General features: G+C 55.0%; 2 protein-coding genes across 2 annotated transcripts in view; one reads left to right on the forward strand and one right to left on the reverse strand.

The window, feature by feature from the left end:
* The window catches only part of RSPH14 (radial spoke head 14 homolog), a 168,696-nt gene that overhangs the window by 26,205 nt on the left and 114,540 nt on the right, over window positions 1-27,951 (forward strand). The window lies entirely within an intron of this gene.
* GNAZ (G protein subunit alpha z) overlaps window positions 8,232-27,951 on the reverse strand; it is a 102,603-nt gene continuing 82,883 nt past the window's right edge. The window contains exon 3 of the mRNA XM_043989484.1: window positions 8,232-9,741. Within this exon, the coding sequence (XP_043845419.1) occupies window positions 9,397-9,741 (345 nt within the window). The 3' untranslated portion in view covers window positions 8,232-9,396. The remainder of the gene's footprint in view (window positions 9,742-27,951) is intronic.

Genomic DNA, 27,951 nt, shown 5'->3' on the forward strand with positions numbered 1-27,951 from the left:
CGTGGGGAGAACGTGACCCGCTGAGCAGGGAAGTTATAGGGGGCCATTAGATTTGATGGAGTCAGGGATTGATTAATCAAGCAGTAACCATTTACTTAAATGACTAACATGGGCCAGGCATTGTGCTAAGTTCTGGGAAGAGAAGAGGCAAAAGACAGCCCTCACCCTTAGGGAGCTTACAGTCTAATGGGAGAGACCATATGCAAATAGACATGATGAAGCAAGCTCTCTACAGGATAAATAGGAGATAACTAACTGAGGGAAGGCCCTGGAACTCAGGAAGGCTCGAGGGCTTCCTGCAGAAGGTGGGGTTTTAGTTGGGACCTAAAGGAAGCCAGGGAGGTCAGTGGTCAGAGCAGAGGAGGCAGAGGCTTCTGGGCATGGGGGATGGACAGAGAGAATGCCCAGAGCCAAGAGATGGAGGGTCTTGTTCATGGAACAGCCAGTCGGCCGGGGGGCACTGGATGGGAGAGTAGGACGAGTATGTGGGGAGGAAGGTTTAAGGAGACTGGAATGGTAGGAGGGAGCTTTGAATGCCAAGCAGAGCATTTTGTATTAAATCCTGGAAACGACTGAAGTGAATTGGGCTGGAGTGGTCGGGTGGTGGTGGTGGTGATGTGATCAGACCTGAGCTTTAGGAAAACCACTTTAGTGGCTGAACGGAAGATGATCTGGAGTGGGGAGAGACTGGAGACAGGCGGGTGGGTCTCCCCCTCCCCTCTCCCCAACCAGGAGCCACTGCAATAGTCCAGGTGTGGAGAGATGCAGACCAGAGCTGGGGGCAAGGTCAGAGAAGAGAAAAGGGCGTATTGGAGAGATGTTGCCAAGGTGAAATCATCAGGTCTTGGCCACAGCTTGGTTATGGGGGTGAGAGGTAGTAAGGAGTCCAGGATGACTCCTAGGGTGTGAGCCTGGGGGGCTGGGAGGGTGATGGGGCCCTCCTCAGTAATAGGGAATGCAGAAAAGGAAGACGGTTTAGAGAGTTCTGTTGTGGACATTTAAGTTTAAAACATGAGTCTACTAGACATTCACTTCAAGGTATATGAAAGGCAGTTGAATATATGAGATTGTAGGTCAACAGAGAGTTTGGGGCAGGAAAGGTTTGAGAATCATCAGTTATAGAGATGGTCATGAAATCTTTGGGAGCTTATAAGATTTCCCAGTAAAGTGGTATAGAGGAAGTGGAGAAGAGGGCCCAGGGAGGAGCCCTTAGGGGTGCCTTTGGTTGGAGGGAATGGTCTGGAGGGGGATCCAGCAAAGGAGACAGAGAAGGAGCCGTCAGAGAGGGAGGAGAGCTGAGAGAGAACAAAAACAGTACCAAGGAGGAGAGAGTGCTCACCATGTCACAGGCTACAGAGATGTCAAGGAGGGCGAGGACTGAGAACAGGCCATTGGGTTTGGCCACTAGGAGACCCCCAGTAACTTTGCAGGGAGCCGTGTTGGCGGAATACTCAGGTCGGAAGCCAGATCGTCAGAGGTGATTGGTTAGAACATGGAAGCCCAGTGGAGTTAAGTGACTGGACTAAAGTGATTCAGCCAGTTGAGTCAGGGGCTGATCTGGGACTCAAACCCAGGGCATCTGAAGGGGGCAAAGGGATGGAGAGAGAGTAAGAGAGGCTGCAAGGGGCTAAGTATCATTATTAGCCCCACTGGCAATATTGATGAGAGGCAAAAGGGGAAGATGACTTTAAAGGAGACGGCCTTGTTGGAAAGGGCATTGGATCAGAAGACCAGGGTCTGAGTTCAGTTTTAGCATTCTGTGATCATGGGCAAGCCTCTGACCTCTCTGGGCCTCAGGGTTCTCCTCTGCAAAAGGGGCCTACTGGTACCTTGTCTACTCTCAGCAGGTTGCTGTGAGACTCAGATAAATCCTGTAAAGGGATTGTGTTTATGCTGAAGCAAGTATAAGAGATTGCCGCGTCTGATTGTAGAAAGGGTCCTAGAGCTGCTCACAGAGCTTGGAGTGAGAAAGGATACCTTACCCCTCGCATTGTGGTGTTTGAAGAGAACAAGTTTTGGCCTTAGAATAAAAAGTCTGAGTTCCAGCTGCATCTCAGCGTGTAGCCATGACAAAGCTGCTTCACCGAGCTGGGTCCATTTCCTCATTGGCAAGACGGGGGATTGGTCTAGATGAAGTGTAAGGTCCCTTCTAACGTTAACATTCTGTGACTTTCCAGATAATGAGATGGAGGCCCCAGAAGGGTCAGTGACTTAGCCAATGGCACAGTGCTGATCCGAGGGCGCCGTGTAGAGAGGGAAGAGAAAAGGAATTGGGATTGAGTCTTGGGGGAACCCCGTGTTTACAGGGGTAAGAGATCTGTAAAAATCTGCAAGAGGGGCCTGAGGAATGAATGGTCAGAGAGATTGGAGTTGAGTGTGATGGACAAGCTGAGGAACGAACACCATCTAAGGATGGGTCAGGAGAGGCAGAGTGCCAAGGATTAGGGAAGGCACGGGGCTCCTGCTGAAGTTTGGGTCTAGGTGGCTCAGTTCTGGTTAGCCCACACTGGAGGATCGTGTTCAGTTTGCAGGGTCCAAGTTAAGGAAGGACATTGATAAACTGGAGACTCTCCAGGGAAAGGTGACCAGGATGAGGAAAGAATTTGAGATGATGATACAGGAGGATAAAGCACTAAGAATGTTTTGCCTGGAGAAGAGCCCCGGAGGCCATAGGAGAAACCTTCTGCCATTTTAAGAAGGACTAGACTATTCTGCTTGCCCTCAGAGGGATGAATTGGGAGCAGTGTGAGGAGGTGACAAAGAGACTTCTTGGCACTTAGTCCATTCTCTGCCCAGGGAGGCCGTGAAGTCAGCAGTCACTGTAAGTCTTCCAGCAAAGGCTTGGTGGTCACACACTGCACGTGTGGTGGAGAGGATCCTTGTTTTGGAGCGGGCTGGACCAAATGACCCCCAGCGGTGCTTCCAGATCTTCCGTTCTGTGACGTGGGTCATGGAAGTTGAGGTTGACAAACTGGAAGACCAAGGTATTCTAAGGTACATCACCGTCCCCAAGGGTGGAGGGCAGGGGCTGGGGCAGAAAGGAAGATGGTGAGTCAGCTACGGAAATCCTTAAGAAAGTAGACGAGTGGGCTGGACATGTCTGGCAGCGCGGGTACCATTGCTGTGGCGCAGTGAAGATGCGCAAGTGGCGGTGAGGAGTCTTCCTGGTCTGTTTGGGGGCAGAGATGTGGCTTCCCAAGAGGAAGGCCCTCAGCACTGAGGAGAATGTCCATGGGACAGCTGGGCAGGAGGGCTGAGCTGGGTAGGGATGGCAGTATAAGGAGAGATGGCGGGGCAGAAGAATTTGTCCCAGAGAACATAGGATAAGGGAACTCATTTGATTGGGGCCAGGGCTGATGATAATGGGCATCCTGAAGATGAAATGGCAGAAGAAGCCCCACCCCAGGGCATCATGGGGCTTGGGCAGCCACTGAATTCTACTCCTCCTTCATGGTCCTGGTGAGTGGCAGCTTCTGGCCCCTGGTAGGTTAGTTGGGTGCCAGAGGCGGCTAAAAGCCTGGGCACGAGTCCTTCCTCTCTCCTTGGGGCTGGGGACCCTTGGCCCCGTGGCCTGCGTACAGTGGCAGGAAGCAGGGTGGCTCCTGCTCCCGCCAGTGTTTCTAGTCCATTGCACAAAGTGGCCAAGCAGGACGTTGGGACCCTTCCACAGTTGTCAGTGGCAGCTGGTGGTGGTGGAGAATGCAGGGAGGAGGCAGGGCTGAGGCAGCAGCCGTGGCAGGGACAGGGTGGTGGCCCGAAGGTCGTCCTCCCTGTACAGTGGGGAGCTGTGGTGTAGTTGGCCTCATTTTACAGGTGATGCAGTGGAGAACTTGTGGCTTGCTAGTAGCTCCTGCCTCCAGGGTCAGTGTCTGTTCCATTGCGCCATCCCTGCCCTTCCCTAGCAGTTTCCAGTTGACGGTGAGGCCATCCTGCCGCAGGTTCCAGCAGACAAGGAGCGGGGATGGGATATGGTGGTGGGGGCACAGGCCAAGAGGTCCCAGGACATATCTGAGGCCTCGCAGAGACAGGAGGAGAAGCGCGGTGGCTTTCACTTGTGCTGGTATGTCAGCACGGTCTGGATCAGGCCTGGGGTTCTCAGGAGCTGTGGGATTTTTGGAACAAGCTTCAGAGGGGAGCCGGTGAGGGGCTGAGTTTGTGGTGTGAAGGCCAGGCCATTCAAATGCACAGAGACTCATCTCCAGTTCAGATGGGCCCTGGGCTTGGAGGAGAAATGTCACAATCCCTGCCCTCCAGGAGCCGACAGTCTAATAGGGCAGATGGGCACCAATGAGTATACCACCAAGGAGAAGGGAATGGAAGCCCAGGATGACCCTCGAGGAAGTGACACCAGAAGGAGACCTTGAGAGAAGAGCTGACCCCATCAGAGGGGGCAGAGGGGGCAGCCTCGGAGAGTACACGGAGGCACAGAGACCAGACTGGGGGAGCAGCAAGCAGGCTGACGATCTCGAATAGTCGACGTCTGGCCGAGGTGTGAGGGTCAAGGCAGATGGAAGCAGGCCCAGATGGCGGCCAAACGTGAGTCCTGGGAGCTTCGTTCCCAAGCGTCATTGGGGAGCCTCCAGACTTTGTGCCCAGGGCCTGGCATGGAGCACAGGATTAAGATTTTACAGTTGCTGAGGTTCTTAAATCATCCAAGCTCCAGAGAGTGCCTAGGACTTGCCTCAGGTCACCCAGAGAGTAAATGGCAGTCAGCAGCATTCGAACCCAGGGCTTCAGACTGCAAGTGCAGGCTCTTTGTACTGCAATGCCCTGCCTCTGAGAAGGGTCAGCAGAACCCCGGGGAGAAGCTTGGCATCGAGGCAGTGAATCTTTTGGTCATGCAGAGCAGCTTGTGCAACATGATGGTGCAGGCCCCGACAGCTCAGGGTACCTGGAATGGCCCATTGACTCAGGTCCCCGGAAAGCCTGGGGGGTTTTGTGTCTTCGTCAGCCCTGGCAGCATTGGGCAGCATTGCCCTTGTCAGATTCAGAGTCTTTGGCGCCTGTTGTCTCCGGTGCCCCTCCTACCATACATAGTGGTGGTCAGGGGGTGGCTGCTCCCTTCATGGTTGGCAGGAAGAGCACAAAGCCAGTCCCAAAGTCCTCAGGCCAGGGCGCTTTCCTTCCAGAGCCCATGGAGGGACTCCAGGTCCCCCCCCCAGGCTTAGGGTGTCTGAGGGCAGCGGAGCAGGAGCCTCCCCCTCCCTAGAGACCCTCATTAACGCTCCCAGAGAGCAGCATGGCCTCTCCTGGGACCTCAGCTTGGGAGGGCAGTGACTCCTCACCTGCTGGTGAGACACAGAGCGGCTGTTGTCCCTGCCCTCAGGGAGCTCCCAGTCCAGGAGCAGGGAGTGGCGCACCTGGCCGGATAGCTGGAGTACCCACGTAAGAGCAGACCATACGGAGTCACGCCGGCCATGCTGGGCAGGGATGTTAGCATGGAAGGGCCTTTGGCTGAGCTTTGGAATTTTACAGAACTTGTTCCCCACTTGAACCAGGTCATAGGACTCCCCTCACACGATCTCAGAGTGGGAAGCGACCCCTTAAGGAATCTAGTTCAGTGCAGACCTGGAGGACTCTCCAGCATCCCTAGTAGTGTTCTTTCCTTCTTCCTGGGTTGCTGCCTATTGCTGGGCTGCTCCAGGTATCTCCCTTCTCTGTAGGGGGGCAGGGGAGGGAATTGGTCATGGCTTGGTCATTTGGCTCAAGTCCTTTGAGGCTGAGTTCACTAACTCCACCCCCCTCCCCCATCCAGGAGGGCTGTGTAGCTAAGGAATCGATCTCTTTCTAATACTGGCTATCATTCTCTGAAATTTCATGGGGTGAAAATTTATGCCAGGTCTGCCTGCCGGAATCTCGTATGAATAGGAACCAGAAATAGTTATGGGACACATAAAGGTGTAGACATCTGAAGTCACTCCTATTTTGTAAAACAGCTACCGTGGTCACAAGCACTGGAGCTCGGGGTGAGTGCGGTCGGCTGGCCAGGGAAGGGGTCCAGGGGCACTGGACAGAGGCCCTTTGATTGGCAGCTCTCAAGGGAGGTTCCCAGTAACAGGCCAGGGATGTCTAATGGAAGCAGGGGAAGTTGTGTTGGGTACTGGGAAGGGCCTTGGACTTGGAAGCAACTCATGTTCTACACACATCTGTTAAGTGCGAGGCACTTTGGGTCAGAGATGGACCAATTCCTGCCCTCAGGAGGCTTACATTCTAGTGGATAGTGGAGGAACAGAACGTGGACGCCCATAAATAGGAAACAAAGTAGAATGTGAGATCCCGACAAAACGCTCAAGGAGATTTGAGTCCGAACAAGGCTCAGTTCCTGCGTGTCCCCTTGTCATAGCTTCCTCATTTATGAATTGGAGGCGAGCCGCTCATTCGTGTACCCCAACCTCACAGGGTATTGTGAGGAAAGGCCGTGCCCGTATGTGCCGCTCTCATTAGCTGTGAGGCTGGGGGACCTTCCCATGGGGCACTGCTCCTGCTCCAAGCTCCAGACCTGTGCTGTTTGCTTAGTAGCTGCTTTATAAAGGCTGAATAGAACGGGACAGAAGGCCAGGCCAGTTTTAGTTTGCCTCCATCTGAGGAATACTTATGGAGTCACAGATTTGGGACTGGACGGGGTCTCGTTGATCATCCAATCCAATCTTTTCATTTTCCAGAGGAGGAAACTAAGGCCTAGAGAGTGACTTGCCCAAGGTCACAGAGGTAAATAATAGCAGGACTGTAATCCCCCCTCCCCCAACTTCTTCTTGTACATTGCCTCCCAGTGGGGAAAGGGCAGGAAACCTTCAGCTTGCACTTCAAGGGCCTCCTCTCAGTGCTGGAGCAGGCTGTCTAAGGGACAGACTGGGAGGGAGCTATGTCATCTGCAAAGGGATGCGCGGACCGAGGTGTGTAAGGCAAAGGCTAAAGGCCGGGGCTACAGGATGAACCAGAGAAGGCTGCTCGGAGGAGGTGGCGCTGAGCTGGGGCCGAAGGAGGCTGGCACCGCCTCCTTCACGTAGCTAGCATGGCAACCGCGGCCGCCATGGCTAACTGGGACCAGCTCGCTATGCTTGTGTCCAGATTGCATCAGTACGATTTCCTCACGCTTGCGTTGCCCCAGAGAAATGGAAGAATTTTTGTTCTTTCTTTTAATTAAAATTCTTTGGGGGAAACTTTGCTGCTCATTTGCGTGCACAACCGCGCCAGCCCGTGTGAGCTGGTGAGGAGTGGGCCGGTGAGATTCACGCCTCCTCCACAGCACACCGTCAGCAGGCAGCTCGCCTGCTAGGGAAGTGGGGGGCGGCCTCCTGAGTGGAAACTGTCACTCCTCCGAGAATGAGGTGCTTTCTGGGTCACTGTCTTCTTTCAGAGAGAGAAACAGTTTGGGAAACAAGGGCTCACTAGGGAGAAAAGGTGCCTCTTCTCGGTGTTCTAATTTACTGGAGGCAACTTAGACCACCGACTCTCACGCCAGCCGCTTTTGAGAGATGGGGCGGCATTCCAGAAAGGCCACAGTGTGAGTGCCAGACTCCCTTTCCTTCTGGCTCGGTCCCCAATACGTAGATGGCTAGAACTGGCCTTCCCTTTGGAACCTGGACAACCCCACTGTTTGTGGGTGGGCACACCAGGCCCCAGGGGAAGGTCTTAGGTCCCCAGCTCTCCAGACCTGCACCCACCATGCTGCTGCACGCGGCCACAGAGTACAAACCAACCAAACAACCAGCATCATTTGGATGATTTTATTTTCTTAAGGTGGACAACTTCTGACTCGGATTGGATCTCTTCCCTCCCTCCCACTTTTCTGAAAGCCCTTGTCTGAATCCTCACCCTCATCCTGGACCACGTGGGAGGGAACAAAAGGAGAATGAAGATTTTCACTGGGCTGGCCACTTCAGCCATGGCTGGACATGCATTTGTACCACCCATTTCTTCCCAGACAAGTCTGAAAACAGGCTTTTGTGGTGGGGCTGTGGTGGGAGGAAGGATGGGATGATGGGAGGGTGTGTTTCTTGGTAGAGTCCCCATGGTATACTCTCATCTTCCGTCAGGCACCCAGACTCTCTGGGCCTTCACAAGAATTGGGGCTGCTCAGTGTCAACCTGTGATGATGAGATGATGTTGGGGAGCCCATCCCTAATGGAACCGAAGAGCCAAGAATTGGCTCTTTTACACACCAAAACACTTAGTTATTGTTCACAGTGCTCCCACATTAACCTTCATCAGATACACTGTTTTAAAAAAGAAAAACAGAACCAAAAGCCTTGGCAGGAACAAATGGACTTTTGTAGGGGCTTATATTCTACACCCATAATGTCAGGAGCCCGAGGAGGCTGGTATGGTCGGACCACGTTTCCCAGAACTTCCTTTGAGGATCCAAAGCTATCCAGTGGCTGTTTTTATACTCAGCAAGCCAAACACACAAACAATCCTCTGAGAAAAACACACGCGCGCGCGCACACACACGTACACACATACACACACACACAAAAGCCAAAAAACTATCGTGCGATTTCTTTTTGCAGTCCACATTTTAAAATGAACACTCATTTGCTTTTTTTGGATTTTCTGTAATTTTCCCCCTCATCTGTAAAACAGCACAAGGTTTGCCCTCCCCACCCTCCTTCAGAAAGTCAAAGAAGAAAGCCCACATCTGGATGTAGAAAAGTCCTGGCTGATCCAAGGATTGCTGGTCCCTTTTTTGGCCCGCTTGGCTCATCGGATGCACGTCTTTTGAAGCTTTTGTGAAGAGCTCCAAGAGGGTGACCAGTCAGGTTGGGAACCTTAGGCTAGGGCTATGCCATTGGCTCCTGAAGGTTGTGGAGGGCACCCGGGCTGAGCCCTGGGCAAAGCAGAAGCCGCCATGTCTAGCCTGTGTGTACCCCCAGAGCCCCTGCTCACCCGGGTGCCCTCGCTTGCTTGCCTGTCTTATCCCAGAGGCCTTGAGGAATGCTTTGCCTTTCTCCTGGAAACCGAGTACCAAGTGGGCCCACGATGCCTCTTCTCTGAGGTGGTGAGACGGCCCCAAGGCCGGGTGAACGCTTGTCTGCTGCACAGGATGGAGCTGCTCTCCAGAAAGCCCGATGAAATGGATGGCTGGAGCATTCAGTGACTATGGTGAACACCCTTCAGATCCCTCCAAAAGCCCTCTTTGGGGAACTTTGCAGATGTGTTTATATATGTATATGTCTAGCTAGCTAGCTACCTACCTATCTAGATCGCTCTATGTATCTGAATATATATATGTACTTTTGCAAAAGATGTGGGGGGAGGAGAATAGCAGGAGGTGTCCTCCACCTCGCCCCCCACATTTTCTCCTTTGGCCTTCAAGGGCTGCCCCTCGGGGTGGCGGTGGGCTCGTCTCCATTGGTTTCACCACAGGCAAACAGATGCATCCATCCCCAGGCATTCTTAGCAGAGGCCGATGTACTTGAGATTGTTCTGGATAATGACATCCGTGACCGCATCAAAGACAAACTGGATGTTACTGGTGTCGGTGGCGCATGTGAAATGCGAGTAGATCTCCTTGGTCTCCTTGTTGCGATTCAAGTCCTCGAACTGGCGCTGGATGTAGACCGCCACCTCCTCGTAGGTGTTCTGGCCCTTGTACTCGGGGAAGCAGACGGTGAGCGGGATGCGCCGGATCTTCTCGGCCAGCAGGTCTTTCTTGTTCAGGAAGAGGATGAGAGAGGTGCTGATGAACCAGTTGTTGTTGCAGATGGAGTCAAAGAGACGCAGGCTCTCAGCCATCCGACTCTGCAAGGGGAAGGAAGCATTGGGGTTTAGTCAGAGCCACAGAAGAAGAGAGCAGCGCAGCCTCCCCTGCTTCTGGGGACCAAGGCTCAGGAGAGCACGCAGGAGGGGACCCTTCCAGGGACAGGCGAGGCAGCTCATCCCCCACTGTTGGCCAGTCTCTCACATTGAGCTGAAACTGGCCTCCCCAGAACCTTGTGCCGTTGGTCCTGGTTCTCTGGACCCACGGGGACAATGGAACCTTCAAGCACGTGAAGACAACATGTCCACTTCCTCCCCTCCCCCCAGACACACACACACTTCTCGAGGTTAAGAATCTTGGAGGAGAGAATTCCATAGGAGAGAGCAGAGAAAGGCCTGCTCTCTCAAGTGGCCTTCTCATGGCCTGGTCTCCGGGCCCCTTCCCATCCCAGCCACCCTCCTCTAAGTTAGCTCCAGCTTGTCCGTGTCCTTCCTAAAATGTTGTGCCCACAGCTGGACGATGTCATGCTCCAAGCAGGACTCAAGACTGCGGAACCATTGTTGCCCCTGTTCTACCCATTGATCACATTGTCAGCCGTTTGCTGCCCTTCCTAGACTGAGCCTGTGTTCAGCAGGAAGGCTCACATTTTTTCTGCCAGAGGAGAAGCCACGCTCTAACCCTAAACTGTGCTCAGCAAGGGCCAACCTTGCCGAGCGCTTGCCTCACAACACCTCTGGGCAGGCAAGGGTTACTGACCCCACTTGACAGAGGAGCCGACAGGTCTGGGAGGAAGCCATTTGCCCGACTCAGCTGTCGAGCTTGGGAGTCCAAGACTTTTCCATCACAGTCATATCATTTATGAAGCACCTTCAATGTGCCAGGCATCATGCCAAGTGCTAGGGATACAAAGAAAGGCAAAAGAAAAAAGAAAAAAGCTCAAGGAGCTCCCAGTCGAGTGGGGCAGACGGCACGCAAAGGATTATGGGTACACCAGCTAGGCACAGGAGAGGATGGATGAGAACGGCACTAGAGTAAGAGGGACCCAGAAAAGAGGGCGTCCCGAGGGCCGGTGCGGCTTTCAGCTTTGATAGCTCCAGACCGCAGGGAGACTCTCGGAACAGTTTGTCGACCCTGTGTTTGCGGGGCCGGGGCTCTGCCCTGCTGGTCCTTGCCCTTTCCTTCCCCACACTGAGTCTAGAGTTCATGGGCTGGAGGAGCCAGGACTCAGGGTCCCTCCTCTGGCTGTACACCATGGCCTGGAGCTGGGGCCCGGCCTGGATTCCTGCAGAGCCAGGGATCTTCAGGGCCAGAGAGGTCCTTGGCGAGTGTATGTAGATTATTTCACCGTGAATGGTGTCCCTTGTTGTCCTATGTATTGTATTTTATGCATTTAAAACCATTATTCTAGGACGGGTCCAGAGAGTTCACCAGACTGCCAGAGAGGCCCATGGCAGAGAGAACCCCGATGTAGTCCAGCCCTTCCATTTAACGGATGGGGAAACCAAGGCCCAGGAAGTAAGTCATAGCAGGAGTAAATAACAGACTTGGGATTCTCAGACCCCAAATCCAGTGTTCAACCAGAGGGAGGCAGCAGCTGCCCATGATTTAGTGATGTCTGGTCTGTTGCCCAAGGGTTGCTGGGCAAAGCCACCCAGAACAAAAGCTCTGTGTTTCGGGCTGTGTAGTATTTGGTCAGGATGGATACTGGAGGGCTCTCATAACCTGCAGAGGCTCCCACTAGCATCAGCCATGACGCAGTCTTACACTACGCTAGTAGAAATATGGCATCCAGAATGAGGAAGATGATGGCCCGCTGTCCTTTGCCCGGATCAGGCCACAAGTGGCCTCTGGGGCCGTAGGAAGTGCTCAGGATAGCACCGAGCTGACGAGTGTCCGGAGAAAGGTGACTAGGATGACAAAGGGCCTGGCTCAGGCCATGGCAGGACCGGCTGATGGAATAGGGGACATTGAATCTCGATGTGAGAAATCTTAGGGAGAACATGGACTCTCTCTTCAAGCGTATGAAGAGTTATCATGAAAGATTGGTCCTGCTTGACCCCAAAGGACAAAGCCATAAATGTGGAAGAAGTTTTAGGCCACAGATTTCATCTTCCTGGAATGAGGAACTTCCCATCGGTGAGGTCTTCCTTCTACCCTTGGTCTTCAAGGGGATGGTTGGGGATGCTTTGCAGAGGATTTCTGCTCAGGCTCCTGTGGGATTCAGTGGCCATTGAGGTCTCATCCTGCTGCTCTGCGACCCTGGGATTCCTTTGAACTCCATGAAGGACTCTGGGAAATGGGATCCTTGGCACAGAATAAAGGCTGTTCCAGGGTTGGGGTACCAACATGGTTGTCTTGACATCCGAAATGATGACTCGTTGAAATAGGAGGTGTTACTATTTTGAACTGTAACTTGGGAAACGTTTCTACTGTTGTAACACTTTCCCTGGGGCAGCTAGGTGGTGCAGTGGATAGAGCACGGGCCCTGGATTCACGAGGACCTGAGTGCAAATCCAGCCTCAGACACTTAACACTTACTGGCTGTGTGACCCTGGGCAAGTCACTTAAAGTCACTTAACCCCAATTGCCTCACACATGTGCGCGCGCACACACACACACACACACACGCACACACACACACACACACACTATGTTTGGGGCAGCTAGGTGGCGCAGTGGATAAAGCATCAGCCCTGGACTCAGGAGGACCTGAGTTCAAATCCAACCTCAGACACTTGACACTTGCTAGCTGTGTGACCCTGGGCAAGTCACTTAACCGTAATTGCCCTGCAAAAAAAATAAACCAACCAAACAAAAAACCAAACAAACACTTTCCCCATTAGTGATGAGTGATTTCTTCTCTGGGTTTTAGGCCTGCAGGAGTGGGGCACATCCCCCCCCCCCTTCTCCTCTCTGCTCAACAGTACCCCATTCTGCCTGGCCAACCTGACCTCCTTGCCCCAGACCTCATGTCTGTTCCATTCCAAGCATCCCAGCCCCTTCTCTGTGGTCCTGGAAGCAGGGAAGGGAGCACCTGACTATTGGTTAATAAGCCTGGCGTGGTGGGAAAATAAGTACTGGCTTTGGAGTCGGGAACTGGATTCAAGCCTTCACTAGCCCATTTACTAGCTGTGTGACCTGGGGTAACCACTTCCCCTCAGCCTCTGTTTTTAAAACGAAGGGGTTGGCCTAGATCATTTTTTTATTTTTTTTGGTGAGGCAATTGGGGTTAAGTGACTTGCCCAAGGTCACGCAGCTACTAAATGTTAAGTATCTGAGGCCAGATTTGAACTCAGGTACTCCTGACTCCAGGGCCGGTGTTTTATCCACTTTGCCACCTAGCTGCCCCGGCCTAGATCACTTATAAGGCCCCTTTGAGCTCTAGCCTGACGTATCCCTTCCCTCTTCTCAGAGCTAATCCCTCTGGGAGAAATGAGGGTGAAGCAGAGATTGCTTTTGCACAGGTTTTTCCCCAGGCCTAAAGGCTCTCTCTCATCTCACCTGATCTCAGTTGACCTTATAGTTATTAACTATACCACACACTTCTTTTTTTAATGTATTTTATTTGGACTCTCAGTTTGCTAACAAGTAGCCCTGGGCAGGACACACACCCTCCCTGACCCTCAGTTTCCTCATTTGTACAGTGGTGACCGTATAGCTGCTGTGAGTAGACTGCTTTGTGGCCCTCAGAGTGTCGTGTTATTGTTATCATTGTCTCTCTGGCAGTGCCTTGCATGTAGTAGGCGCTTAATAAATGTCGACGACACTTGAACGCCTCTCCCCCTCTGCGATCCCGGAGAACCAGTGAGAAGTCGCCTCCATGCACATCTTAATAAAAATGAGATAAACCACTCCCACAGGGCTGCTCTCCAGCCCTTCCCCACAATCACCCTGTGAAACCACTTGTCAGAAGGCCGCTGTAGCCTCTTCCTAGATGAGGAAACAGATCTGGGGGATGGAGGGTCTTGCACTGGCTGCCTGTGGACATCCCACGTTCACCAACCTCAACCCCCAGCCACTTCTCGCTTTTCTGCCGCCATCTTCCCCGCAGCAGTCACTTCAGATCTGCCTGCCATCGATCCATCGACACCAAACTGAAACCAGCCTCCGCCCCTTATAGAACACTTGTCAGTTATTTAGTAGGGCCCCCGCCGCCAGGGTCTGACGCCTACTCGCCTTTTGGCCAAAGTCCATGCCTAGGAATTGGGTCTTTCCGGCCAGACTCTTAGGTCAGCCACCTATGGGGGGGAGAGGGGTCAAGTTGACCTCCCCTCTTAAGTTTTTCCTCTTGAATGGTTCTTATTCATCTTTCCACAAAGATACTTAGATCTTTGCAGTCCTAAAAAGCCCTTCCGCTGACCACACGCACCCTTTCCTCTCTACACCCGTGACTTTGTGGGCTGCTGGACCAAGCGAGGTGTTTGGAGCCAAGGATTCCTGACTGGGTGAGTAAGTGCCTGCGTGGTCTCGGACAAGCCCCTTACCTGCCCTGGACCCATGGGCTTCATCTTCAGAGGGGCTGGATTAGATCTCAAAGGCGCCTTCCCCTTGTCTCTGGTGAGATGTGCCAGCACCTGGCACTGATGTAACGCTGACAATGAGTACAAGCTTAACCAATGGTCATCGAGGCAGAGAGGCTGGCTTGTGATGGGAAGGGAACGGGCATTTATATAGCGCCGACTATGTACAAGGAGCCTCTCTACACGCCTTTTACAAATATCTCTTTGGATCCTTACAACCTCCCTGGGACATAGGTGCTGTGACCCTCATTTTACACTAGAGGAAACTGAGGCAAAGAGAGGTTAAGGAACCTCCCCAGGGTCACCCAGCTGGTGTAGGAGGTCAGGTTTGAACTCAGGTCTGTCCGACTCCAGGTCCAGTGCTCTGCCCACTGCCTCACCAGCTGCCCAGGGTGTGGGGGGGGTCAGGGCCGGACTGGAGGCAGAAGGCCTCCATCGGTCACAGATGAGCCATGTGACTTGAGACAGCTCACCTAATTCCCCTGAGCCTTAGTTTCCCTGTCTGTGACCCTTGCTGTCCCTGTTGGATTGATAAGCCTTAGCAGGAATGGATGTTACTGTCACAGATCATGTCATCCTTTCTCTCTCTCTATAGCAAAGTGTGTCACTGTCGTTTGCCCTTTGTTCCCAAAGAGGTCATGACAGGGGGTGATGTCATGACATGCAGTGAATTGGACTGAAGTGAGGGAGGGCCGTGCAAAGTCACCAGCCTTGTGCTCTCCTCCAGATCCATCTGGGCCCAGTGGCAAGATATAGATCAGGACCACTGGGGATGGTCTTGGATGTTTTAAGGCAATTGGGGTGAAGTGACTCGCCCAGGGTCACATAGCTCGTGAGTGTCTAAGGTGAGATTTGAACTCAGGTCCTCTCGACTCCAGGGCCAGTGCTGTATCCACTGGGCCACTCAGCTGCCTGGGGACCATGGCCTCCTTGGATGCCTGCTCCTTGAGGCCGGGATTGTTTTGCCCATGCTTAGTCAGTGCTGTCGACTGCCAGGCTGGAGGTTAGGCCTGTAGCTCTCAGCAATGGGCTCCTGTCCCCTGGGGGGAATGCCCACTATCTCAGGCTCCCGAGGCCAGCATAGAGTGGATGGCGGAGGCAGGATGAGAGTGTAAAAGCCACCAGCATTTGAAGAAGGAAGAGGTCATGGGGACTGGTGCAGTCCTCAGAGGCTTCATGGAGGGGGCAAGACGTGAGCTGGGCCTCGAATGCCGACCAAGAGGCAGGCGGAAGCAGGGCTGTGCAGGAGGCCAGCTTGGCTGGCCTAGCAGTTTGGGGTGGGGGAGCAGGTGAGGGCCTTCTTGTGGGGGGCCTTGAACACCAGGGTGAAAGGCCTTGAAGGGCTTAGAGAAGTAGGCAGGGCCTGGATTTGGGAGAGCCCTGAATACTGGGATGAGCAGCTGCTTCTGAGTTGGATGGAATCTCTGAGGTCACTGAATCATTTTACAGATGAGACCTTGTGGGCAGCATGGACACAGACAAGGGGATACAAGGTGCTGGCCATCTAAAACGGGCTGGGAGTTTTCATCTAGTGCCCAGCGCCCTGTCGACCCTCAGCCCACCCTTTCAAGGCTGGGCAGAAAGGCTTTGGTGCCCCTCAAAGGAGAAGCATGAGTTCCTGTGATCCCCACTGCTCCCTCCTGGGGGGCTGGGCCTGCCAGGGCCCTTGGCTGGCAGCACCCATCCTGCAGGCGGCACGAGCTGAGTTCCTTGGTTGACCCGGGTGGCCAGGCTGTTCCGCGTCCTTGCCCCGGAACCTCTTTGGCCCTCATGCTCCTGCCCTCCGCTGGTGCCACACTGACCAGGCCCAGGGAATGGATGGGTCTACGTATTGTTTAGTGCATAGTAAGCCGGTAGTGAATGCTTGTGGACTGAATGAGTGACTGATTGGTCAGGCAGGGTGCACACAAGGCATCATGATCACCACTTGTGAGGGTTAGTAGAAAGAAGTGGGGATGTTTAACTTGGAGAGGGTGGGTGGCAATGGGCCGCCTGCAAGGCGGGGGAGCTCCCCATCCCTGGAGGTCTGCCATCAGAGGCTGGGCACCCCCTGGTTGGGAGTCCCCAGCTCCTGATGCGGGAGCCCCCGGGATGGGGGGGCACATTTCTCCTCCCCCCTTACCCAATTCAGAGAAGAGAGACTGCCTAGTTTCTACCCTGGGGTGGGGGCACCTCCCGAGCCTGTTCCTGCCTCTTCTACCAGGCCCCTAACTCAGCAAGTCGCTCCCCCTCTCTGGACCTCAGTTTCTTCCACTGTAAAGTGCAGGGGTTGGATTCACTTCTCTCTCAGCTCAGCACCAGAAGCCCAGCAGCGACTCCAATTCAGAGTCCAACAGTCAGGGTAGGGTCTTTACCTGCCTCAGACTGTGGCTTCAGAAAGGACAACCAAGAACCACAACATGCCGGCACTGGGGGGCCCTCCCCCACATAGCTGCCAGGGCCCCAGGAGGTTGGCCAATTAGGGCTGGCCTTGGGGAGCCGGGGAGCGCCTTCCTTCAGAAAGCACTTATGGGGCCTGGTGGCTTGTCAGAGCCGGAGGGACTAGGCCTGAGACGCTAATTAATTAAGGGCCCCACCCCCGCTGGCTTCTTGCTCTGCCCAGAATAAATTTGGAGTCTGTTTGGGAGGCTGGCTTCCATTCACCCATCCCGCGTTCCCAGGCGGTCCTAGCCCAGTACACGGCTTCCCCTGGCCTGTCAGCTGGAGCAAAAGAGAGCTCAGACTCGGACTCTCACAGATACCTTGAAGGTGGCCTGGGGCCTGAAGCACGAGCCCTCTGAGGCATTGGCATATGGCCAGGAGGTCCCTGGTCTTGGACAGTGAGGCCCACTCTGGCCACTGGCTGTCTTGGGTGACTCTGGGCAAATAACTACCCCCCAGCCTCAGATGGAAAGCACATTCTGCCTCATTCTGCCCATGGGTCTTGGTAACATCTCCAGCTCAGTGTCTTTCTCTTCTCCAAATCTACCCCTTCTGCACACTTCCCTCATCCTGAGGAGATTTCCATCCCTCTTGGTACCCAAGCTTGCAACCTTTCTCACCACCCATATCTAGTGCCAGTGATTGCGGAACCAGATCTCGTCAGTTCTCTTTGTACAGTCTCTGTCCCTGTCTCTTTTTCTCTCTCATACACTCTCCTTCATCCCTGTTTCTCCACCCACACAGACACTGTCCTGCATCAGCAGTGGTTGCAGAAGTGTAAGGGGACAAGCGCTCCTGGGTGTGCTTGATGCCAGGCTGCTCCGGGGGGCTGGCATTTCGGCTGAGAAGCCTTGGAGCCAGGGCCTGAACCAAACCGGGTGGGAGGTCTGTCAGTGACAGTGACAAGGACCTGGGTGGGATGAAGGGACCGTGGAAGGGCCAGAGCCAGCTGCAGAGGGATGGCAGTCGTGGAGAGAGGAGCTGTCTCCCGGACTCTCCCCAAGCACCGGCAGGAGCATGTCAGACCCTGTACAGGAAGCATTCTTTACTCCCTCTTGCTTCTAGGATCACCTTTCATGCCTGGTTGGTGTTTAATGTCTTCTGTCTGGCTCCAGCCTGGCTTTCCAATGCCCCCTTCTCAGGGTCCTGGTGCTCAAAATCCCCTCTGTGCCTTTGCTGGGCCATCCCCCTCCTGACCCAGAATGTGACTGGTCTCTCCTTGCTCCCTTTGGGGCTCACTCGCCCCACCCCCAGCTCTCCTGAGTAGTTCTCTCCCTTCCTGGTCCAAGTGTCATTGTGGTCTCCCCGCTCCCCAGCAGAATAGGAGCTCCTTGAGGGCAGCAGAAGGGAAGGACAGAAGCGCTTACACTGCACCCGCTGTGTGCCCGGCTGTGCCAGGTGCTTTACATGCATAGACCGGCAGCCACCCGCCTGTCTCTGTGCTCCCACACTCAGCACAGTGGCCTGGCCCGCACTATATCCTCACTTAGCTTTTGTGGAATTGCATGAAATCATCAAGTACCATCCAGCTCACTACCTGACCAGCTAGCCCATTGGACGTGGGATGTCTCTAACCCTCCCCTCTGTATCCTCCGGCCCGCAGGGGACATGCACACAGACATACACACAGACACACAGCGTGTACACACATACACACACACTCATAGGTGCGCGCACACTTGGCCTCTCAGATATTTGAAGGCAGGGATCCTGCCCCACCTCCCGTCTTCTCAGGAGACTAGACATTTACCTTTTCAGGCAAAGCAGGGGAAATGCTTATGTGCCCGGAGGGGGTGTGATTGGGCTCAGTGTCTGCTGGGAGCCCAAGTCCCTTCATCTCTGGGGCGGGAGTGAAGAAGAGAGTCCCACCCTGGGAGCCGTTGGATCCTGCCTCGGTCACTTGCTCTCCCTTGGCCTCAGTTTCCTCCTCTGTACAGTGGGAATAGTCATCCCCGCCCTGCCCTCATCATAAGCTTGTTGGATCATAGATGGAGGGCGCGATGACATCTGAGCTCTCCCTGTTCTCATTAGGATATGGGGAGGAGAGGACACGTGCTGATCGGCTGGTTCTCCATGGGGACGGCTCAGCTGTGGGGGGAGTGTGGGGGGCGGCGCCGGGATCAGTCCTTGCCCTCCCACAGCTTCCTCGCGTGCCAGTGGAGCAGGGCTAGACTTGATGGAGCAGGGCTAGACTTGAAGGGTTTGTTTGCTTGTTTCTTTTTGGGCTAGTGGCTAAAATAAGGCGGCCAGTGTGTATTCAGATGCTTCTTAGGGACGTGAATGGGTCTGTGGCAGCCTTCAGAGATGTCTGGAGGAGAGTGCTGCCGGGCTCTGTCATGGGCTCTCTCCTGGTCAGCATCTTGTTCGATGACTGAATGGAGGCATAGACGGCGTGCTTGTGCACCTCACAAAGATGGAGGCAGAGACAATAGAGATAGGAGCCCGGGGCCTGGAGCAGTGGTTTGACTATAAGGAGGTGGTGCTTCAGGAGCCTGGGATCTTGTGGACAGTTAGAAACTCAGACACCACTCGGTAGAAGGCCCCCCAGAGGGTTTATGGTCGCAGACTTCTTACCCGGCCCTGAGGCTCTCTGAGGTTTCCTGGCTTGGTACTTGGATGAGGCATATACAGTATTAGCTGGCATAGCCGACGAGAAGGTGTTGAGGGGAGTGGGGCGGATGCCCGAGGATCGCTCGCTTGAATTGGAGAGCTCTAAGCCGCTGGGCTGGCCTGCTGACCCAGACGACATCCGGCCCCTACCGCTGTGGGGAGCCCCCAGGAGCCCAGGGCCAAGCAGGCGGACAGTGGAGGAGAAGAGCAGCCGAGGCAAGGGAAGCTTGCCTGCTGACCAGTACTGGGGGTAGCGGGAGGACTGTGAATGGCTGCTGCCCTTCCAGCCTGGGAGAGTTAGAGACCCAAGGAGCCAAGGATGGGCTTTGGAAGCACCAGGGGAGAGGACTGGAGAAGCACAGCTGGCCTCGGTCCAGTGTGCGGGCAGCTCCAGTCATGCGGCCTGTGTCTGAGCGTTGCGGAGCCGGGCCCTAGAGGGTCCACTCTGCTCGCCCCTGCTCTCACATCTCCAGCCATTGGGCGCCTTGAACTGGAAAGGACATAGACATCCCAGGACCGAAGCAGGAACTGTGCTCTTCCCCTCACACTTCCCACTCTTCCTGACCTCCCTGTTCCTGGCAAGGGCACTGCCATCTTCCCGGGCACCCGGCTTGGTTCCTCACTTTCTCTCACTCACTCTGTCCAGTCAGGCGCCAAGCCCTGTTGATTCTGCCATGGCAGCATCTCTGCTCTGTGCCACTCCGTGCCCCTCTGCCCCAAGCCCTGGGCACAGCCTGCCTGGACACTGCCCTGGGGTCACTGGTTCTTAGGCTATAGCAGCAGGGTGGATGGCAAGGGTCAGGGGGTCAGAGAGAGATGCTTGTGGGTGTGGAGGGGATAGTAGGGAGCATCAGGTAAAGCCTGGTTCCCATCTTCACCACTTCCTAAGGCTTGTATCAAACCATTTGACATCTCTGGGCCTCAGTTTCCCCATCTACAAAATGGGAATCCTTCAGGGCAAAGAAGCCTGGCTCTGGAGCCAGAAGACTGGAGTTCCAATCCTGCCTCAGAGATCTGCCCCCTGTATGGCCTTAGGCCAGTCACCTAACCTCCCTAGGCCACAGTTTCCTCAAGGGGCTGGACTGAAGGATCCCCCCCGCCCATTTAAGAGTGAGGGCTGCTGTGGAAGAGAGATTGTGGCTGTGCAAAGTGAGAAGGGAGATGGAGGAGGGGGCATTGGGGTTCCCGTTCCCCTCGTTACTGCTCCTCTTGTAGCCGATGGGAAGGGAACCTGTGGCTGACTCGCCTCCCAGGAGGCTACCGGGAGGAAGCCAATTGTAGGCCGCAGGGATGGGAGCTGCCAGAGAGGCCTCTGGGGGCCCGAGGCAGGAGCTGACGGAGTCCGTCTCTGGCTGTTTACGCCTGGGGCCCAGACCGACACTGCTCGCCCTTGGAGGAAGCTGGCAGGCCATGAGGCTTGGCTTGGTTATTTCTGGAATTCTTTTTACGTCTCTTTGTAGAGTGTGTGAGTGTGCGGCGTGTGTGTGTGCATGCGTGCATGCGTGCGTGCACAGGTGCACCGCTACCTGATCTCCTAGCTGTTGAGGCTTCCTGCGTGTGTGCATGCGTGCATGCACAGATGCACCGCTACCTGATCTCCTAGCTTTTGAGGCGTCCTGTCTGTTACAATTAATTTGTGTTATTATTGGTCTAACTCACATAGCACTGCCTAAGTCTGCGTGGCGCCGGGAGGCAGCTACCGTTATTATCACCTTTATACTGGTGAGGAAGCTGAGAAAGAGCGAGGTTCAAGCCCCTTCTCTAGCTGCTTCGAGGCTTGCAGGCCACTTTGACCCTCCCTACAGAAGTTATTGTTATCCCCATTTTGAAGGGGAGGAGACTGAGGTGAAGAGTTAGGCTGGAGCAGCAAGCGAGTAAGCGATCCCCAGACATCCCGGGACGGTTTGTTTTGTTTCCATTTTCTTGGTGTCTCTGTGTCCAAGGTGCCGAGCACTGGGTGAGAGCTTGTTATATTGAAGGAGGAAGGTGTTTCCATCCAGCACAAAAGACCTGGCTTGGGCGTCATCTCGGCCCGGCTGCTGTGTGCCCTCCAGGCCTCGGTTTCCCCCTCCATAGGCTGAGAGGGCCGGACCACGTGGCCTGCAAGGTCCCGTTCCTGCTCTTCTTCCTTTGCTGCAGGTTTTCAGGCTCCTCCCTGTCCTATCTGAGGTCCACCATGGTCTGTGCTGAGGTCCCACTGTGTCAGTGACGCTGGCATCACTGATGTTGTCAGGACGGGGCAGTGCCCTTGGGGACAGACCCACCACTCAGAAGCTGGTTGGACCTTGAGCCCCTGCATCTCTCTCGGCCTCCTTCAGAGAGGGGACTAACTGTGTCGCAGTGGGGCTAATGTGGTGTGGGGACCTCGAAGTGCATAGAAATGGGAGTGTTCTGGTGGGAGGAGGCTCCCTCCCGGTGCCGGCCAGCTCCGGAGGCCCACTCTTCTTGATTCTGCCTTGTGACCTCCTGTGTTCTCCTTGGCCAGAGTGGACAGGCAAGTCCCCAAGAGGGGAAGGGGCCCCTGCAGCCCCGGCTCAGGAGGCCAAGACTTGTTCTGGGCCACACCGTCTTGGTCCAGAGGCCCTGCGAGCTCCGGCTCCTGTGCTTCTGGCTCAGCAACTGACCACGTCACTGTTCCCAGCCTCAGTTTCCTTCCCAGTCTTCCTTATGTCTTTGAGGGCATGAGGAGTCGTGCTAAGGAGGCGATCAGCGCTCTGCTCTCCCTATTAACTGCAGGGCTAGGAACTGCTTTAATACACACCTTCCCTTCGCCTCCCTGGCTGGCTCTCACCTCCTAGGCCTCTGCTGGAGAAATTTAAGCTGCTGCCCAGGCAGGCGGTTGGCGGACAGAAGCTTCCTCAGAGCCATTGCCTCTTGGGCAAGCCTGGGAGAGTCTCTGTTCCAGTCTCCAGGCTCCGCCTCATGAGGGAACTGAATGATAATGAACTGGGCTTTCTCTTGGCTTCCTTGGAAGGGTTCCAGTCTCTGAGGGGGACAGGCCACATGGCCCCGACCTGGGGCCTGACAAGTGGGCATCCAGTCTTTCCTTGGAGACCTCTGGGGAGGGAGAAGGGAATAGAAGGGAGACGGATGCCTGCCCTCCTGGGCATGTCTCCCTCTTGTTTCTTGGTCTCCCGTCTTGGCCACAAGCCCAGATGCATCGTGGGGGCCTCGGCTCCTGTTTCAATGCCCTCCATCCAACCCCCCCCCCCACCTCCCTGAAGGCCTCCTCTCCTGGCTGTCTTCCCCAGCCTAGGCCCAGGAGGCAGCAGAGGGGAAAGAGAAGCGGCAGGTGGGACGGGGCAGGGTGGGGCAGGGTGGGGCAGGGCGGCGTTTTGTCCCCTGGCAACTCCCAGAATGAGCCTGGTGTCAGGAAGGCGCCTGTCCCACAAGTCTCCCACACTCCCTCAGCACAGCTCAGCCCCCAGAATGCCACATCTTTTCAGCAGCACTCGGCCGTTTCCATGGAAACCCAAGTTAGAACCCTCACATGAGAGTCTGGGGGAGGGAGAAGGAATCTGCCCATCCCCCTCCCTTCAGGCACCCAGCCCGAGGAGCAAAGTGATCCATCAAGGTGCTGCTGCACTTGGGCCAGTCATTGCCTTCTCTCAGCTTTGGTTCCTCATCCGTCCCATAAAGGGGGATGGAGGGAGGGTAGCCCAATGATGGCCAGCTCAGCCAGTCAGCGTGCCCTGTCCAACAGCGAACCCTTACTAAGCACTGCTGATGTGCAAGGAAGGCGCTGGGCTGGGCAGTGGGAGTGTTCTCAGTCTCCTCCCACCTCCGACATTCCCTCTTCTAAGGCCCCCCCCCCCCCATCTGACATCCCCTGTTCTCAGGCCCTTCCACTTCTTAACCTCTCGGTATCATTTTTTGCTAGTAACCACTCTTTTGTTTCTCAATACAGTCCCCTTCTGTGAGACCAGCTTCCTCTTTTTCCCTTTATAACGTCTCTTCCTCTTCTTGATCACTCATGGTGGGCATCTCCCACTGTGTGGGCTCACTCTCTGTCTCTGACTCTGTCTCTGTCTCTGTCTCTGTCTCTGTCTCTGTCTCTGTCTCTGTCTCTGTCTCTCCTCTCTGTCTCTCTCTCTCCTCTCCTGTCTGTCTCTGTCTCTCTCTGTCTCTCCTCTCTCTGTCTGTCTCTGTCTCCCCTCTCTCTCCCCTTCAAACTGCTTACATCTTTGACCCTTCCTTCTCCCTGGTCCCTCAGACCCAGTGATGCTAATTCTGCCTCCAGAATTTCCATCTCATCCATCTCCTTTCTATTCCCACAACCCCCACTAGAGGCCAGACTTTCATCATTAGCCATTCGGATCATCACCACAACTCCTGCCTTAACCCTCCCCCAGCTGCCCAGTGCATCCTTCACACCTTGACCAGAATCTTTGCTGCGCCTCTTGGTTATAGGGTCTCTTGTTGCTCTGCAGTCATCTGGTCTGGTCTCAGGCCCCTCATTTTACAGGTGATAACACTGAGGCTCAGAGAGGGAAGGGGGCTTGCCTGAGGCCACTCAGGTGAGAAGAGGCTTTCCTGGTGTCCTGTGGTGATGCTGTAATTGTGTCACTGATCTCCCCGTCCAGGGCTGTGCCCCCTCTCACGGGATGCCGCATCTTCCCCTTCCAGGCTTACTTCTGCCCATCCCTTTTAGCCAGGGAGCTCGTGAGTAACCAGCCTTCCCTGTTTCCCACCTCTTTGCCTTTGCTCACACTGTTCTGTCTGAGAGGCAGAACCTCTGAGCCTTGGGAGAGGGATGCTCTTTTGCTACATAGTGCTAATGCTCCCTTCTTCCCGGGGCTGCTGTGAAGCAGATAGAGATCCTGCAGTTGAGGTGCTTTGGCAACCTCTCGGCACAGGCGCAGCCGGCATGCACAGCACACGTGGGGTCTTCACCTGGGACCCATCCCTGGCGGGAGGACTTTGGGGCTCTCTTTTCACCTCCCCAAGCAGCCTGATGTACGGCGCTCCTAGGAAGCCCTCAGTCACACTGACGCTTGTTGAAGTGTTGTTGTTTGTCCTTCCTGAGGATGATGTCATGACCTGCACTGAATTGGATTGAAGTGAGGGAGGGCTGTGCAAGGTCACCAGCCTCACTCTCCTGCAGTGGGTCCAGTGGCAAGATAGACATCGGGATGACTGGAGGTGACCCAGGATGTTTAAAGCAGTCAGGGTTAAGTGACCAGCCCAGGGTCACACAGCCAGTAAGTGTCTGAGGTGAAATTTAACTCAGATCCTCTTGACTCCAGGGCCGGCACTCTAACCACTGCACCACCTAGCTGCCCTGATGCTTGTTGAATTGGGTAGGGATGTCCCCCTCCCATTCTGCCTGGCAAGATCTAATCCATCCTTTAGCCAACTCCCCTAACCCTGTGCTGTCCGACTCACAGGGCTCTTCTAAACCACATCAGGAGAAATTTCTGAACTTTGAGGGGCTGTCACAGTGTGAGTCCTTGTTCTTGGGAGTTGGGACTCTGTCTCCCCCCCACCCACAAAAGCTTCCTATGGGGAGGGGCCGTGTCTCCCTCCTGTTGTAGCTCTCCCAGTGCCTGGCCCAGGGCTCTGTACCCAGTAGAGACATACTGCACATTTGGTCAATTGAGCTGATGTGAAGGAGGAAGTGGCTAATGCTTAATTAATGACTGACTCTCTCTCCTCCCCAGAAGGCAGAATCCCTCCCCCACCCTTCCCAGATTAAATTTTGCTAAAGGTCTGCTCTGCTCACTAGTGATCACGGGCATTGCCGAGATCCCTGTCAGCAAGCAGTGCCTGACATCCAACAAGGGAAGCAGTGGGGTTGGGCGGCCATTTGGTGAGGATGCTAGAGGGAGCTCATGGCTTCTGAAGGTCCTTCCAGCCCCAGAATCTTGGGTTTCTACTGCTAGCGAGGATCCTAATAATGCCCACCTTCCCAGGTGCTTTGAGATCTGCATCTCCTGCGAAGGGGAGGTGGACGTACAGACTCACGCCTCTACAAGTCCACGCTTCTGCCCGAGAAAAGGGGCAGGGTGGGCCAGGAAAGCTATGTGCGCCCAGATTGGGCAGTGGTGGCAGGGGCACCCGTGGGCTGCCCCAGGGTGGTTACTCGGGAATAGTGACCCCATGGTCCGTGCCGCCTGCCGGCAGTAACAGCTCCCCCTCAGGTGACTGAGTTCTCAAAGGCTGTGCTGGTGGAATGCAGGCCCTGGCAGATGTGTCCAGCTGGCAGGACTTCATGCCCAGCCTGATCTGAGCATGGGCCTTGTTATATGTAGGGGGTCACCAGTGGGAGGCTGGGCACCTTGTGGCCTGTTTTGGGCCAGAACCACTGCAGAAGGCCTGCCTGCTTAGATGCAGTGATGGGGGTTTGTACTGGTAGAGTGTGTTCCCCAATTAGGGTTCTCATCAGTTGGGAGCTCCCCTCGGGGATGCCAGTTACAACCCATCTCTGCCTGCCCATCGTGTGCCACCGTTGCCCATGCCCCTTCCAAGGTTTGCCGCAGCACGTCCACCCTCACTCCCCGCTACTGCCGTGCACCTGCCAGCCCTCCACCTCTCCACTGCAACATGCCGAGTCTTCTCTCTCAGTCACATAGCCTCTCGCTGACGTGCTCTGCTCTTGCTTTTTGGAGTTCTTGGCTGGCTTCCTCACTGGAGTGGGCTGCGGCCTCCTCCCACCCCTGCTGCGCCTCCCTTCTCCTTGCCAAAGCACACCTCTCTACCTGTGCATCATCCTCTGGCTCGTGTTCATCTTGGGGGGCACAAGTCTGGCTCACAAGATGGCCTTGGCTGTCCGAGGAAGCTGGAGATCCGTCCTCCTGCTCTTCTTGCTGCAGTGAAGGGACTTCCCAGCCCAGACCCTGCCCTGCATCTCTCTGGCCACGGTGATGGATGGCTTTGGTGAGCATGCCGCTCTGCTGTGCGCCTCACCTGGGCCTCAGTATCTGAGGGCTGCTGAGCAGGGTATTTCTAGTGTGATATCTTCCAAGGAATCCTCACCGATCCTGATCCTTGGAGATACTTGGACCAAGCACTTGTAAGGTGGCGGTGGGTTGTTCTTCCATAATCACACACAGTCAGCACGTCCTCTCCATCTTTGTGTCAGTCTCGAGGCGGTCAGGATGGGGTTTGCCTCCCGCTCGCTCCCTACGGCTCTCTCCGCCACGCACACAGATGGCCAGACTCGTTGTCCTGCCCTCCCCTCCTACCACTTCCATGCCCAAGAACCCTGGAATTCCCTATCTACTGGCGGTCTGTTGTCATTCTCCCTCCCCCTCGGCCTCACTATGACCCTCGGCCTCTTGACCCTTTGGTTGTTCCCAGGCCATCCCTCCTGCATATATCCCTGCCCCATCTCGACCTTTTGGTGAACCATTTGCCTCCACAGTGCCCTCTTCTCTGGGGTTTTGTGCCTCCTTCTCATCTCTCTCATCTTGCCCTGCCAGACCTTGACCTTGGGTCACTTCCCCGCCTGTTCCCTTCTCTCCTACATGGCTGCTGAATGAAGCTAGAGAAAGCCATGAAACTGTGTTGACGGAGCCCACCACACACGCTGGGTAGCTTCAGCCAGCCTCAGCGCCTTGGGGCAGTCTTTCATGCCTCCCTCATGTGCCCGCTCACTGTTCCCCTCAGCCCTTTCGTACTTTTTCATCTTTATTCAAGCCTCCCGGGGCTCCCCCTCCCTCTGCCCTGTCAGATTAGAATGTCACCTAATTCGTTGAAAGAACAGAGGCCATTGGCCCAGAATTCCCTTTCCCGCCTCACGTCAGGTCACCCAGATGCCTTGTGTCACTGTCATCTTCTTCACCCTTCTCCTTGCCAAAGCATACCCTCTCCCTGCACACATGACCCCATCCCATCATGCCTACCGCCCTCTCACTTACCCACAAACATGCCCACGTCTCCCCCACCTTCACAAACTCAGTCCTTCCTTCCTCACCATCATCCTAGATTTCTCCCTTTTGTGGCTAAACTCCTTGGGAAGGGGCTTCAACAACAGGGGCCTCCACTTTCTTTCCTCTCACTCTCTCCTTGGCCCCTTACAAGCCACTCCCCAGAGCTGCTCTCTCCAGAGTGACCAGTCGAGTCTGAGTACAGAGGCCTTTTCTGGATCCCCCAGAAAGCTCTTAGAAGCCTTGGACACTGTCAGTCACCCTCTCCTTGATGCCCCTTTCTCCCTGCATTTTCTACAGGTCCCACTTGTCTGACTGCTTCTTTCCCAGGCTCCCACCCTCACTCCATGTGGGTGTCCTCCAGGCGTCTGTGCTGGGGCCTCTCCTCTGCTCCCTCTGTACCACTTCACGGCGGGGGGGCGGGGGTCTCATCCACTTCCATGGATTCAGTGATCATCCCTGTGCCCACGACTCAGATCCACTTTCCAGCCCCAGCCCTTCTCCTGGCCTCCATACCCCCTTCTCCAACTGCCTGGGGGATATCTTGAACCCAATAACCATCTTAGACTCCACATGGACAAAGCTGAACTCATCTTCCCCCAAAGTCCCCCCACTCCCTAGATTTGCTGTTTCTGTGGAGAAGAGGACCAGCATCCCCCTGGGCACCCAGGGCCACCTCCTCCTCCCTCTGCTCACAGCCTGGATCCAGTCTCCTGCCAAGTCCTGCACACTCTACACTTGCGCCTTCTCTCCTCTGATGAGTCACTGCTCTCGCCGCCTCACTCCTGGACTAGGGCCATCGCCGCAAGTCTCCCCCCACTCCAGCCCATTC

This window comes from Dromiciops gliroides, chromosome 1, assembly GCF_019393635.1.
Source record: "Dromiciops gliroides isolate mDroGli1 chromosome 1, mDroGli1.pri, whole genome shotgun sequence".
NCBI lineage: Eukaryota > Metazoa > Chordata > Mammalia > Microbiotheria > Microbiotheriidae > Dromiciops > Dromiciops gliroides.